General features: G+C 40.8%; 1 protein-coding gene across 1 annotated transcript in view; it reads left to right on the forward strand.

The window, feature by feature from the left end:
• Positions 1–886: 886 nt before the first annotated feature.
• wdr33 (WD repeat domain 33) overlaps positions 887–15825 on the forward strand; it is a 46453-nt gene continuing 31514 nt past the window's right edge. Inside the window, exons 1-5 of the mRNA XM_083659530.1 lie at positions 887–1052; positions 10317–10541; positions 11331–11399; positions 11743–11847; positions 12329–12424. Of these exons, the coding sequence (XP_083515656.1) occupies positions 10338–10541; positions 11331–11399; positions 11743–11847; positions 12329–12424 (474 nt within the window). The 5' untranslated portion in view covers positions 887–1052; positions 10317–10337. The remainder of the gene's footprint in view (positions 1053–10316; positions 10542–11330; positions 11400–11742; positions 11848–12328; positions 12425–15825) is intronic.

Genomic DNA, 15825 nt, shown 5'->3' on the forward strand with positions numbered 1-15825 from the left:
ACAAAATAAAAGAAACTAGATAGGCCAGGCCATCCTGACAAAATAAAATAAACACATTTGTTATTTAGGCTATTGCTACACAGGAATTATAGTCTCCCTTGCAGTGTTGGGCAAGTTACTTTCAAAATGTAATATACTACATATTACTAGTTACTTTCATTTGAAAGTAATACGTTACTTTACAATATTACTGTCTGTGTAGAGTAACTCGTTACTTATTACACTACTTTTGCATTACTTTTACCAAAACAACAGCAGCAGCAGAATGACATTGCCGCCCCCGGAAACATCCCGCAAAATCTTTTCAAGTGCCTTGAAGTCAGTGTAAACGATCCAAAATTCTAAATGTTATATTCTTTTCCTTTGGAAATGATTTGATCTTTTTTTAAATATGTGCTTTGATTTTAAACATTTTAACTCAATTTGTAACTTGAGTTACTTGACAAAGTAACTGGTATAATATTACTGAAATCCTATAAGTAATAAGTTATATTACTGAGTTACTGCTAAAAGTAATATATTACATGTAATATGTTACTTTTGTAATGAGTTACCCCCAACACTGCTCCCTTGTGCTATTTCTAATGAATATGTATGATTTAATTTAATTTAATTTAATGTATTTGTTCCACTCATCATATGCACAGCTCCAGAAAGGAAAACACAGCTCAACCCCCCCCCGTCCCCCCCCCCCTTTAGGGTATTACTATGTCTTGGAATCTACTTGATTGGAATCTATTAGGCTATTATGAGTTAAATGCAATATTTACTAGATGGAGAAGAACCAAAAGAACTCCATTTCCCAACATCCCCCGCGTGAAGACGTCGCGTCTCCCGCCCCTCGCAAAACTCCCGGCATGCATCTTCGGGGCGAGGAGAAGCGAGGAGGAAGCGTTAAGATGGAGGCCGCTGGTGGCTAAAGTGACAAACCCGATATCTATTTTTTAACTCAATAAACATTAGGACGTACATGGTTCTTCAAAAGATCTATATTTGAAGAAGACTCTAAGTCGCTTAGAGCTAGGTAGCTAACTCTGCATTGGATATTGTCGGTGAGTTTCTAGCAGCGCGTTGTTGTTGTGCAGACTTCCACCGGGCCGCCATTTAACTCTGTTGTCCAGTCGGAACAAAACAAACTGACAAACACACCTACCGACTATTTAACGTTATATGACCTAGAACAGATTACAGCCGAGTCTGTCAACAGCCTTACCTGTTAGCTGACTGACAAATAAAGTGTTTACAAGCATAGGAAACTTGCTAGGTTAGCAACGTTAGCCACACAAGCTAAGCGCTTTAGCAGTAGCGTTAGCATCCCGGGGAAGATAGGCTAACATGTTTCAACAGACCCTGCTCTCTGAGGTGAAAACATACGTTATTGTGTTAGCTTGTGGCTAACGTTAGCGCACATGTACACCAGGCTCTTTCAGCTTACAACGAGTTATCTTAGCCGCATGTTTAGCAAACAGGGCAGGGAAAGAAGGGCAAAACCTCGTGTGTTTGCCGACACTGCTGCAGGTAGATAGCTAATATTTCCTAATACCGGTTTCAATAAGGCTAACGTTAGTTAGCGCGGTGTTAGCATTACTGTTAGCACCGCTTCCCCCATGCCCTCTCCCTTTCAACATGTCACTTTAAGCCTGAGAGTCATATCCACGTTAGAATGAACTGTGCCTGTGATTGTGACTGTAATGTTGCGGGATGGTAAAGCCTCACGTACAGTTTGTGTATATGTCAAGTCTTTCTCCTGGACTTTGCTCTGTGTAGCCTACTGTACTTTACACTTGTTGATGACACTGTGTGGTGTAAAAATGCCTTCTGATGCTTGGATTGGTTATTTGGATGTTTTAACAGATTTCAGTCAAGTCTAACCAGAATTCTCTCTCCTCGTCGTCATGTTGATCAGAGGTTCTCAACGTGAGGCCCGGGGACCACCAGGTTGTCCCCAGCAAACCGATGAATTGTTAAACTTCAGTTCAGTATTATTTTATTTACAAGAAGGTAGCAGGTAGAGAATGTAGAAGAAGAATGACTTTCTCACCATAGTTTCTCTGTTATCAACCTACAGTACAGTCATGCAATTCTGGACAAAATCATATCACAACAATAATAGTAACGTTAGATTTGGGTCAAAGAGACAACATGTCATCAAATTGGTGGGGGGCTGTGTGTGGATTAAAATAGGGGTCCTTGATATGAAAAATGTTAAGGTAGCTCAACAGCACACGGCGGTGCTGTGGGAGTTAATGTTTTATTATAGCAGGAGTGTTCAGAGCAGAGGCATGGAACCTCCACCATCAGCTTTCTGGTGATCTGCTATCACCACAGACACTAAGGATTTTCTATTTTCTATTTTTTTTTGTAAACAGATAAATTAAGTTCTTGAAGTTAAGTGAATGGTACAGATTTAATGCTTCATTCATGTCTTGTCAGATTGTTGATTCTCAACCTTTTTAACATCAAATACCCTTAATTCAATCCACAGACCCCCCATTTGATGGGGCGGGGGTTGTCTCTCGGACCCAAATCTGAGAATATTTTGATAATTTATTGATGTTTTTATGATTTCCCTCCAGAAAACCACAATTTATGTATTGGATGTAGAGAGATAACAGTGAAACTGCAGTCAATATAGTCATTCTACAAGCTACAGCCTTTAATTGTGTTCACTTGTTGTAAATTAAATAATGGTAAAATAAATGTAACAATTCATCAGTTTGCTGAGGACCCCTGGAACCCCCCCAACGACCCCCGGTGGTCCCTGGACCTCACATTCAGAACCACAGATGCAGGAAACCGGTATGTTTTTTTTTTTGTCAGCTCTATCTCCCACTTTTTCATTTAACCTTACACAATCAGGTTAAGTCTCATTGAGATTTAAAATCTCTTTTACAAGAGAGACCTGGCCAGCAGCCATTAAACAAATAAATAATTTTCATATTGTGGAAGAGTGTCAACATTCACACTGGTGGCAAACTCAATGCTGCCTATGAAAAGCAAGCAATACTGATGCAGTGCAGTTTGTTGATGGGTGATTTTAAAATGATAAATAAGGAAGTTTTTATTTGTATAGGGGTGTCCCAACAAGGTACATTTGTGAATGCTTTTAATTTCCAGCTGCAAAATGTCACCCTCTTCTTCTGCTTCCTCTGATCAGATGTGAAGGCGGCATAACATTCGCTTGGTGTCCAATTTTGTTTGTATCAAAGTATTAGGAGCACAATTGTTTTATAAATGAAAATGCGTGGTGCACTGCTGACTGACCCCAGATGAACTGCTGTAAAGTTTAGATGCAGTCAAAAGTAATGAAACCTGACCCCTCTGCTGAAATGTGAACATGTAGCTGTATGTTTGTTTGTGAGTCCCAGAGGGAAATATAAAGAAACAAGCATCCTTATGACACTGTGTCATATTGTGATTATGACACTGTGTCATATTGTGATTATGACACTGTGTCATATTGTGATTATTACACTGTAATATTGTGATTGATGCAGTTTAAAGCGGTGCGTAGCTCTGCTAGAGTCTTGGCTCATGTCTCTTCCTCCATGATCAAACTCCAGCTCAGGGATTGATTGTGTGATCTGATCTGTTGCTCCAGGAGAACTGGGTTTTTCTCTCTCCATTCACTGCCATTGTCTGGAGGAACAGTCTGAACACCGACACAGCAGATTCTGACTAGATCTAAAAACTAGTCCAGCTGCTGAATTGTTTTGAAGTGAATCTCTGAAACCTTTTAGTTTGTAGCACTGAAATCCAGTCAGGATCTTCTGCCGATGGAACAAATAATACTTTTACCAATCATTGTAAATAGGCGGAAAATTGTCACAACCTGCTTTGTGAAAGTCCTAACTCCCACCCTTTTAACTTATTACATCACTTTAAATCCAGAAGTTGTCGTGTGTAGCATAGCGTCTGGTCTTTTGAGTCATTTCCAAAGATGGCACCTGCGCATCATTCCCCCCCACATAGCCTTTTTTGGACTAATTTTATTCTCATACTCAGTATCTGTAGAGCAACATGATAGCTTTGTCCGTGGTGATGTATCACTCTGGGAGAGTTTTTAAGGCACCCACAGCCTGCAGGCTTTTATTCCAACCAAACACTGCAGCAGCCAAAGTCACCCCCTCTCCCTGTCCATGGGATTTCAACCACCATTAATTTTTCCATAGACCTGGCGTAAAATGCTTATAAAAATTGTTTTACTTGCTCAAACCAAGCGATTTAACTATACTAGAATCAAGGGAGACCATGAACAATTTGACTATTTTTTTCTTTTTTAGGGGTGGGCAAATTTCGATGAAAAGTCGACTTTGGCACAGCGAATTTTGAATAGTGTTTGTTTTTGCTAGAAATGCCCATCCCTAGTTCTCATGTGTAAAAGTTAAAGGGATTTTTTTAATGGGAATTTCAGTGTCACTTTACAGAAGGCAGACACAAACTCATCAAAACCAAGCATTGCAGAATAACTGAATCTTATGAAATTATTTTTTTGTTTATTGAATCAATCTAATCGACTTCTAATCTCAAATATAATCTTCATCCTGCTCGACGTTCTTATTGTTGTATTAACCCATTGATACCTGATGCAGCATTTGCATGTGTATCCCTTTAAGACCGCGAACCGCGTGACCCTAAAAAATTTCCGGGTTGAAAAAATAGCCACCCTAAAAAAATTCCGCTTTGAAAAAATGGCCACGAAAATATTTCCGCTTTGAAAAAATGGCCACTGAAAATATTTCCCCCTTGAAAATATGGCCACCGAAAATATTTCCCCCTTGAAAATATGGCCACCCGAAAAAAATTCTGCTTTGCATCAGGTATCAATGGGTAATACTACGAATAATAATTGCCTCCTTTTTTAATAAGGTTGTCAAATGTATCGATAAGTATCAATCCAATTTTTTTTTAAATGGATACAATATATTGCAACAGTATTGATACCAGCAGTGCTTTCTCTTCATGAAAAATCATGCATCCTACTGATTTTCCCTCTATCATTTGTGTGTATCTGCTGCTTCAACAAGCTCAAAGTGTTCTGATAGGCTGTTGACTAGAGCAGCGGTAATCTGCTGTGTTCTGATAGGCTGCTGTTGACTAGAGCAGGGGTAATCTGCTGTGTTCTGATAGGCTGTTGACTAGAGCAGGGGTAATCTGCTGTGTAAAGTCAAAGTTTTGAATGAGTTTTATCAGGCCTAGATGATCTGTCTGCCTTTATTTTATGTCTCTTCTCTTGATGTGTTGTCATTTGCCCACTGTGGTGTCGACTCGAGTATCAATATTTTCCTGCTATCTGTATCGAAGCTAGAAATTATCGTCGCAACCCTATTTTCTAAGAAAAAAAATGAGTAAATCCTGTTTCTGGGCTGGATTTAGTTTGCTTTGTGTCTGCTTGTTGTGCTACAGTACATCTTCTGAACTCGGTCCGATGTGTTACTGGGCCTATGTGGTTCTGCAGCCACTTTAAGAACCTTTAGTTTGATGGTTGAATGTCCCATTGTGTTTTTTTGATGCAGACTTTGTTCAAAGTTCCTAATGGGGGTTTTGATGCGTTCTTGGCTAATTGCCCTACCTGGTTTCCCCACACGGTCTCTCTGAACAGTCTGCGTCAGCTGCTATCACACTGAACACGGGACAGGTGGGGACTCAAGTGACAGTTTGACTTGCTTGAGACTTGACTTGATGCATGAAGAGAAGACTTGAGACTTGACTTGATGCATGAAGAGAAGACTTGTGACTTGACTTGATGCATGAAGAGAAGACTTGAGACTTGATGCATGAAGATAAGACTTGTGACTTGACTTGATGCATGAAGAGAAGACTTGAGACTTGACTTGATGCATGAAGAGAAGACTTGTGACTTGACTTGATGCATGAAGAGAAGACTTGAGACTTGACTTGATGCATGAAGAGAAGACTTGTGACTTGACTTGATGCATGCAGAGAAGACTTAAGACTTGACTTGATGCATGAAGAGAAGACTTGTGACTTGACTTGATGCATGAAGAGAAGACTTGAGACTTGACTTGATGCATGAAGAGAAGACTTGTGACTTGACTTGATGCATGAAGAGAAGACTTGAGACTTGACTTGATGCATGAAGAGAAGACTTGTGACTTGACTTGATGCATGAAGAGAAGACTTGAGACTTGACTTGATGCATGAAGAGAAGACTTGAGACATGACTTGGGTTCTGGTGACTTGGGACTTCACTCTGACTTGTACTTTGATGACTTGAAAGGGTTTCTGAAGTCCTGACTTGATATCTTGTGTTTTGACATGCATTGAAAGTGATGAGATTTGTTCCAGCAGACGACTGAATTAAAATTCAGTTTTCTGAATTTGTAATGATTGAATTACTAAGTTTTGATCCTATTAAGACCATGTTGCTTTGAAAAGTCCTAGATATTTAGTTTTGTTTTAAACAGAGTTCAGATAGTTTGTAGTGGGGTTATGTGAGCTAGGCTACTTATTAGGGGTGTCACAATATATCGTCCCACGAAATTTCGCGATAGTAAAACGTCACGATATGTATCGTTGAGATGAAATCTCATATCGCCAAAAAAAAAAAAAAAATCCAAAACTTTTTTTTTTTTTTTTTTTTTTTTTCAAAAATAGACTAAGAAACGTCTTTGTTTGTTGAAGTTCAATGTGTGGAAAGTAGTTCAGTTGAACAAGTTTCTGAAGAGACACATGAGAAGTTATACAGGAGAGAAACCATTCAATTGAGTTTCTGGCAAAACTGTTTACTTGACAGGAAAAACTGGAGATGCATAAAAAATAGACTAAGAAAAGTCTTGTTGTTTGAGTTTGAAGAAAAACTGAAGATGCATAATGAGAATTTATACTACTGATAAACATTTTAGTTCAAAGTAAATCTAAGTGACGGTGTAACTCATTCTATTTCAAGATAAGCCTTATCTCCAATCTCATGTTTTTTCTAGTTGTTATTGTAATAACAATTTCCCACAACAGCATGTTTTGTATCTGTGCATTTCAAATAAAATACTACTTTTCCAGTCATATATTGTTATTATTCAAGTTTAAAAAAATATTGTTAAAATCGTATCGTATCGTATCGTTATCGTGAACCCAGTATCGTGATACGTATCGTATCGTGAACTGAGTGTATCGTGACACCCCTACTACTTATGCATAGTCAGTGTATTACCTGCAGTAGATGGTGGTCGGTGCTGCCCCCAGAGAGTCCCGGCACTGAAGCAAAGAACATACTGCTGTGGAGGCCGAGGGGGTCAGCAGAGCCACCTACAAGAAGGCCTACCTCAACAAATCAATATCCGTTTTAGTGTATGCTATATTTAGAACATTTTCTCATTGTACCAGGCACTGCATAACACCGCAGATCAGCCCCTCTTGGCATCTAATTTACATCTTCTCCTCAACCATAGAATCAGCTGATCTGCAGTATAACACAGTGCAGTACAGTGCTGAAAGTGTGCTAAATATAGCCTACACACTATATCGATATTGACTGACCCCTTCACTGCAGTGGAATTGACTTGAGAGACTTGTAAAATATGGACAGAGCAGAGCTTTACATTACATTACAGAGCAGAGCTATCTATCCCATTGATTTATTTTGGCTTGAGCAAAGTTACCTTGGTCACACATCTGGTTGATCCTGAAAATGACTCCCTGCTAAGCAACACATTCCCGTTTCTATCACATATTGATTATATGGGTCAATATTGCTGTGAAGTGATCAGCTGATCAGGTCTTTGCTGTGACACATCGCTGTTACCAGACATGTTACACTGCCTGTCTGTCCAAAATCATCATCCTGGTTATTTTGTGAGGAACTGTGATGACTGTTTTGTGTCTTGATGTTTTGAGCAACACAAATATTCTATTGCACGTGTGTCCAGGGTTCCTACAGAGGCCTGCAAATAGATGGGATATATTATGTAGTTGTCCTGATAAGTTTGGAAATTACTCACATCTTTTTGGAAAAGTATGGAGAAATATTGCTGTACTCTTTGTTCACAGACGACTGCAAACTTTCAGCCCGCATTGTAGAATGCAATTACCGTCTCATCTCATATTCTTCTGATCATTGTCACTCTGAACATGTGGTTTTACCTATAGAGTGACATCATGCGGTTTTACCTATAGAGTGACATCATGCGGTTTTACCTATAGAGTGACATCATGCGGTTTTACCTATAGAGTGACATCATGTGGTTTTACCTATAGCGTGACATCATGTGGTTTTACCTATAGAGTGACATCATGTGGTTTTACCTATAGCGTGACATCATGTGGTTTTACCTATAGAGTGACATCATGTGGTTTTACCTATAGAGTGACATCATGTGGTTTTACCTATAGAGTGACATCATGTGGTTTTACCTATAGAGTGACATCATAGAGTCATTTGGGAGATGACGATGACTAGAGTCAGTATATCATAATGCATGACAATGTGTAAATCAGGAACGTTTTGGAATGAGTATTGAAGCGCTGAAACTGTATTCATAGCTTTCAAGGGGCGTTACGTGCTGCCGGGAACGCCCACCTGGCGGTCAAAAAAAAACTTGCCAGCCGTGTCGACTAGTTTCTCACGCTGTGTTTGTTCAGCCAAAATGCCGGATACCTGTTGTGCTATCGGTTGCACTAACCGACGAGGAGACACGCCTGGCTTGTGCTTTTACAGAATCCCGTCGGAGAAAGAAAACTCAGACAGGAGGAGGTTGTGGATTTGTGCGATTAGACGTGGTTCAGTCGCTGGGGAGGGCAAATGGCTTTTTTCTACCATCAAAGTACACACGTTTTTGCGGCCAACATTTCATCAAATGTAAGCTCAAGTAACGTTAACGGGGTATTTTAATCATTATTGTAACGTTACTTGAGCTTACCTTTGATGAAATGTTGGCCGCAAAGACGTGTGTACAAACGGCTGAACAAACACAGCGTGAGAAACTAGTCGACTCGGCTGGCAGCGGAATGAACAAGTTTTTTTTGACCGCCAGGTGGGCGTTCCCGGCAGCACGTAACGCCCCTTGAAAGCTATGAATAGGACAAGTTTGAGTATTGCAGATAAGCTAAATGTAAAACATGCTGGTACATTAATTATTGTGCACTGTGCAGCCCTACATAACATTTGACATTTGTCTTTTTAAGTTGGTACCTTCTGCCCGTTCCTTCCTCCCTACATGTATAATGTAGATGTAGTCATTGAAAGTGGTGCGTTTCTGCCTCCGGTCGTGTCTTGTTTGTAGTAGGGCTGTCAAAATTAATTGTGTAATCGATGCATCGCGATGCGGACTTGTGAATCAAATCGTTGACAGATGAATCGTTGAATCGTTTGTTTAAATTTCTATTGACATTCAGATTTTAAAGCACTTTCTATTAAGTAAAAAAGGGGCTTGATATTTATTTATCTGACTGCTTGTATTAATTGATAAACAAAGTAGCCATGTGCAGTAATAATACAGAAAATTGAGGATTTGATACTTGGAGCTGCAATACTTTGAGCTGTATCGAGATGCATCGTGGAATCGAATCGTTGACAGAATGAATCGTAATCAAATCGTGAGGCCAGTGAAGATTCACAGCCCTAGTTTGTAGCTCTGTGGCTGTGTAGCTCATGAGGTGGTACTGGTAGTAGTACATAAGCCTCACTTTGGTATTAAAATGTAATTGCAGTTTTGCAAAGATTTTCAGCAAAATATAGTGACTTTGTGCTGTCAGGTGTGGTTAAAGCATGACGTTTGATTTCTCAGGAGGCACAAAACTGCAGATTTTGTGTAGACTGCTTCGTAGAGTAAAAAATGACTTGCAACATGATTCATTTTACACAAAATATCTTGACAGGAAATTTTCTAGAAGGAATAGATTTGGTGGTCGACTGTTTGACTGTATTCAAAATGTACAATATGATACCGTGTTACCGATAATTGTCAATACTGAACAATTTAAACCGATACGAAATTCATTTGCTACAGGGATCGATACTATCTTACATGTGGTTTTGATTCAATGTTTCAGTCTCCATTGTTTACATCACCTTTCATAAGAGGCAGCAGTGATTTTTCTAAATCGCCATTTTCAGAAAACACTTCAAAAATCATAAAGTGGTCCTCATTTGTGAAGATTATCCTGCTAAACATGAAGTTTGCAGTTTCATAAGCTTTTGTTAACCACATACCTTATTTCAGGCATTTAACCAAAACCCCCATACAAAAGTCCTATTGACTTTTTACACGTGGTAACCAGAAGTGCTAACATCCAGGTCTTCCGGACTCATTCCTGCGGGACTCGACACTAACGCTACCAACTCTCGTCTCCTCTCCCAGCTGCAGGTTTAGGCGGTCACCATGGCGACAGACATGGGTTCTCCCCCGCGGTTCTTCCACATGCCTCGGTTCCAGCACCAGGCCCCGCGCCAGGTGTTCTACAAGCGGCCCGACTTCGCCCAGCAGCAGGCCATGCAGCAGCTCACCTTCGACGGCAAGCGCATGAGGAAGGCCGTCAACCGCAAGACGATCGACTACAACCCGTCTGTCATCAGACACCTGGAGGTAGGCCTGGGCCACAATGATTCAGTACTAGCTATGACTACAACCCCTCAGTCATCAGACACCTGGAGGTAGGCCTGGGAGGTAGGCCTGGCCCACAATTATTCAATACTAGCTACGCGCGCCTGATTTCTAGGGTTGAGACTCGGGATGATGTGCTGTGTCAACTCATGGCACGTCATCCACATCATCAGTGGGTATGACATCACTTGACGATTGTGGGGCATGGCATGACATCATCAGTGGTTATGATGACATCCTTAATGTCGCTCAGTGTTTTCCAGTTGACCCTTGCTCTGCTGCCCGCTGCCCTCATCTCTGTCTGGCTGTTTAGGGCTCATACCAGGCCCTCAGTCAAAAGGCCTCAGGTATGGCTGTGTTGACCATGACTGCTGAGCTGAACAAAGCAGACACGTGCTCGAGCACCTTTGATGGCGACCTTCTTCTTTGTGGTGTTTTATGGCAGTTGTACCATCAAATTGACAAAAACCAACATCAACACTGTCTCTCACGACCAAATTCCATCGACGTGTTCAGTAAATATCTTTTTCAAGGAGCCAGCTTTGTCTGAATGGGTTCATTTGTGTAGTTGCTTCACAGCAGCAGAGCGAGTCAAGCCAGACAGAGGAGGACAGAATAAGACAGGAAGTATGCGTTTAACTTCAAAATAAAACAATCTGTGAAATGCTTCCGAACCCAAACCCAACTGATAAGTACCGTACTTGTGTTGATCGATTGAATGGATGCACTGATGTTTTAACTCTTTCCTGTCGCGTGCTCTTTCCTCTGCAGAATCGGTTGTGGCAGCGAGACCATCGAGATTTCCGCGCCATCCAGCCCGACGCAGCATGTTACAACGACGTGAGTACAGTGCTACCCCTAACCTAACCCATCCAAAACAAATCTGAATCAAGATGTAGAAAAACGGAAGTATGGCATTTTTAATTGAAAATGTGTAGGACCCCTCGGTATAACATTGACAAAAGGAAGGAAGATTATGACCTGCCACCAGCCAAAACACTACTAAACGTTTGGCTGTGGTTGGTAACATCAGTCCCCCAGGCCTTATGGCAGCTAACTGTTAGTGGTGTTTTGCCAATGAAAGAACTAAGTGGCAACACACTGGCTGATTTGAAGCTCATGTCTCTCTGATTTGAAGCTCATGCCTCTCTGATTTGAAACTCATGTCTCTCTGTCTCTGCAGCTCGTTCCACCTATCGGCATGTTTAGTAATCCCATGAACGCCGTCACCACCAAGTTTGTGCGAACCTCCACCAACAAAGTCAAGTGTCCTGTCTTTGTCATACGGGTAAGTTCCTCCACACCTTTAGATTCATACGGGTAAGTTCCTCCACACGTTTAGATTCATACGGGTAAGTTCCTCCACACCTTTAGATTCATACGGGTAAGTTCCTCCACACGTTTAGACTGGACCTTTAGACCTACGTTCTTCTCTCGACTGACTAAAGCAAACAGAATGTGACCTCATGTTATCAGGATGTGTTATATTGTATACATATATATATACATATATATATATATATATATATATATATATATATATATATATATATATATATATATATATATATACATACATGTATATATACATATATATATATACATGTATATATAACCATGTGTGTTATTATGTGTGTATTAATAGACTTTCTCTGTTTCCTCTCTCATTTCTCCCCCATCATCCACTCATTCCTAACCCTCCCCCACCCTCCTCCTCCTCCTCCTCTCTCCCTGTTTGCCCCCCCCCCCCCCCCCATCCCTCTCTCCAGTGGACCCCTGAGGGGCGTCGTCTGGTGACGGGCGCCTCCAGTGGGGAGTTCACCCTGTGGAACGGACTCACCTTCAACTTTGAGACCATTTTACAGGTGAACGTCAGCTCATCCACACGCTGTCATGAAATGTACTGGGTCATTTTCAGCTGTTGAAAACTTTGGGAAGCCACATTGAAGACTGAAAAACTGTGGAAAAGACACTGTTGTACTGATGCTGCTTTATTGCACATATTATTGTCATAGAGGTCAGTGGTTCTCAACCTCCCAGGAGGTCTGGAGATGATTTATGGATGGATGAACATATTACAGCTATACAAACCTCTTATTATTATTACTTATAATGTCTCATACTTTTTGAGGCTTACAATTGTGCACATAAGACCCTAAATTACATAGTTAGGTTTTTTGTGTATTTTGGTTTCCAGGGTCTTTAACAATGTTGTGTTGCTCATTGGACCGATACCGATAAATAATATGATGATATGAGGCAGTACAGCTGAGACCAGTGGGGTGTACCACGAAGCAAGATTAGTGGCTTAGCGAGGTAACTTCAGGTTTAACCCTAGGTTCGTACCACGTACCACGACGCTAGTTAACTTCTTACCGAGATAGATCACCATAGCAACTTATGCTCTACGGCTAACCTGCTTTGTAGCAGGTTAAGTTCAGAGGATAAGATCAAAACCCATGAAAGACCCACCTGCTTACCAATCAGCTCTCTGGAAACAGCGAGTCACCATTCATATGGTCCCCATATGAAAAATACATTGCATTCAAATGAAAAAGAAAAAAAAGGCTCCTGTTGAATTAATCGAGGACTGAAGCCTTGCACTTGTTGCAGGCTACATTTTAATTAAGCCCTACTTCACTTTGCAATATGTTTTTATATATTCATTTTTGTGCTCTCAAGTAGCCTAGATACGTTGTTTGACCCCGCTGATCGATTGCAGCTGAATAGTGAGTGGAGAAATATCACTAAACCGACATAAAAAGGTTACATAAACGTCTCCAAAGCGCACGGTGCCGTGTGCACAACGAAGCTGAGACTGACGTTGGGTTGGACATGGTCATACATGTCAGAATAGCCTACTACATCTAAGCAATTTAATATGGGATCGCCTGCACACAGATGATTCATATCTAGGCTACTCCTGCATTTTGCAGCTGCAACTGTGTTGCTTTTGGCCTGTATGATGTGATTGAACTTTATATTTCCAGCATAGTCATTGTATGAAATATGGAGATATGCAACTCTGCTGACAATAGCCTATATATGTGACCACAAAATAGGCTATTTTTAATAAATGAAATCTATGCCCGCACGTACCGTGTTGATTCAGTTCAGCAGCCTTTTTAAATTTTATTATAATTTTTTTATTGATAACCTATAGGAATTATTCCATCACTGTGACCAAACACATCATGAGATCATTATTATTCATAGGGTTAGGCTTCGGAAATAGACATGCAGGTTATATTGAGTTTATTGAGAGGGTGAATTGAGCTGCTGTAGATAGCCTACGTGGACGCAGAAACTGCTCTTCAAAGAAATTACTGATGTGAATAAAAGTGGTAACTTTAGACAGTCATTCGGGAACAGACTAATAATATCCAACGCAGATTTTTATTCTGACATACAGTAGTAAAGCTTCACGATTTGCGCCTTGAATGAATGAGGAAATAGGCGTGTCAGGCGCTGTAGAAGTTGGAGCAGTCCATATTGCATTGTGATTGGCAGTTGTTAAAAACCATGCCTCTTTTGCGGGCACGAGCTCCTGTGCACGGGCATTTTCATGTGCACGAGCTCTCAGCTTGATTAGAAAAACCTGGATCCACTTAACGAGTGGCGATCTACCTTCGTAGTATGACTTAACCTCTTCCCCCCTAGCGGGCCCGCCGGCGGGCTGAGCCCTTGTCATCTCTCACAAATGACTCTCTATAGCAGCTTAGGAAGCAGGCAGGGAGACGTACAGCACACCAAAATGTCGGGAAGAAACGTGGCTACAAAACTCTGACAAGCATTTGTATTCAAACGAAAAATAATTCCAACCCCAAGCAACAATATCACCATGTAGCAAAAACAAGAAAACAGTGCATGCCTGCGTTTATGTGGTGATTTGTTTTTGTGAGTGAATATTTTCTCTCCAAACGAGGCGGCTTTCGAAAGCTCGGAGTCTCCTCTTTCCAAAGAGGTATAGCTCGTCTCTGAGAGATGAAAACTCACTCAGTAGGCTGTCAAAGAACAGCAAAAAAGTGTTTAACGTTTTACAGATAAAACTACAAGTTATGTCTTACCTTTGCCGTTTTCCAATCAAAAGTTGTGTTTGACTTCATAAAAACGCTACTAATTGCTACTCCTAATGCCTCTTCATCATCTTAAAGCGTTGTTTTTTTACAGTCATCGTGTTTACAAAGCCATATGGAGGATTTTACATGGAGTGGTCATCTTCACAGAATAGACGAGCTTTGGGTTCAGTCGACAGCATTTCCTGAAAAAACTGCCTGACGTAAATTATTCCAGTTCACGTCGATTCTATTGGCTCTGACGCTTCCATAGAGGTGTCAATCATCGAAATAGGCCAATGGGGTCCCGAGATATCCCTCTGCGTATCGCCCCAGGCTTTGCAGGCAAATTGAAGAAGCCCTTTTGATGCATTTCACAGAGTAAAAATACAGATATAAGGCTTGAGGGTTATCCAAACCATAACGCATATTAACTGAGTACCTATAGTGATATGTAAATAGGAGAAAAAAAAGGTATTTCAGTCTTCTACCATAGAAAACTCAAATGGCACCATGATGCCCAAAATGTGCCCAGATCAGATCCGCCTGGGCCTACATGTAGTAAATCATCTGTAAAATTGCTCTGGTTCACTTTCTAAGGATTTCCTTTGATACAAGCACTCATAAGATATTAGTCTACTGCTCCATAGAATAATTTGGCTACCAACCCATGATTTTCAGGTGCTTTTCATCCAAAATAGTGTTGTTTTTTTTAGGCGGAGCTTGAATTTTTAATTTTTTGCCATGTTCCAACTGATTTTACTCTGAGACAGTACTTTTGTAATTGATTCTGACACTTCTACAGCAATCTCACAGGTGTTGGCTAGCTTTTGAAAAAAATAATTTTCAGAAAATACCCTGTAGTTGTGGAGATATACTCCATTCAGTTCGGGCATGTCATTTTCGGCAGGTGAGCTGAAAAATAGGCTTAGGGATTAACAGGTTAACTAGAATCCAGCTAGATGGCAATTATCTGGTTTAGCCAAACCAGATCAAGGGACAGATCCTGGATCTCCTTATACGACATTGGTGGTACAGCCCACTGGTGGAGAAGGGGGAATTGAACCCTTAACCCTGGGTGTGTGTTAGTGCCTTGCTATAGGGAATTGATCTCTTAACCCTGGCAGTGTTCCCCATTGAGCCACACAGCACCACCATCCAGTTTGCCTTCATATCTCACTGTAACAAACCATATTTTGTCCATTTTGAAA

Source organism: Poromitra crassiceps, assembly GCF_964638095.1.
Source record: "Poromitra crassiceps genome assembly, chromosome: 23".
NCBI lineage: Eukaryota > Metazoa > Chordata > Actinopteri > Beryciformes > Melamphaidae > Poromitra > Poromitra crassiceps.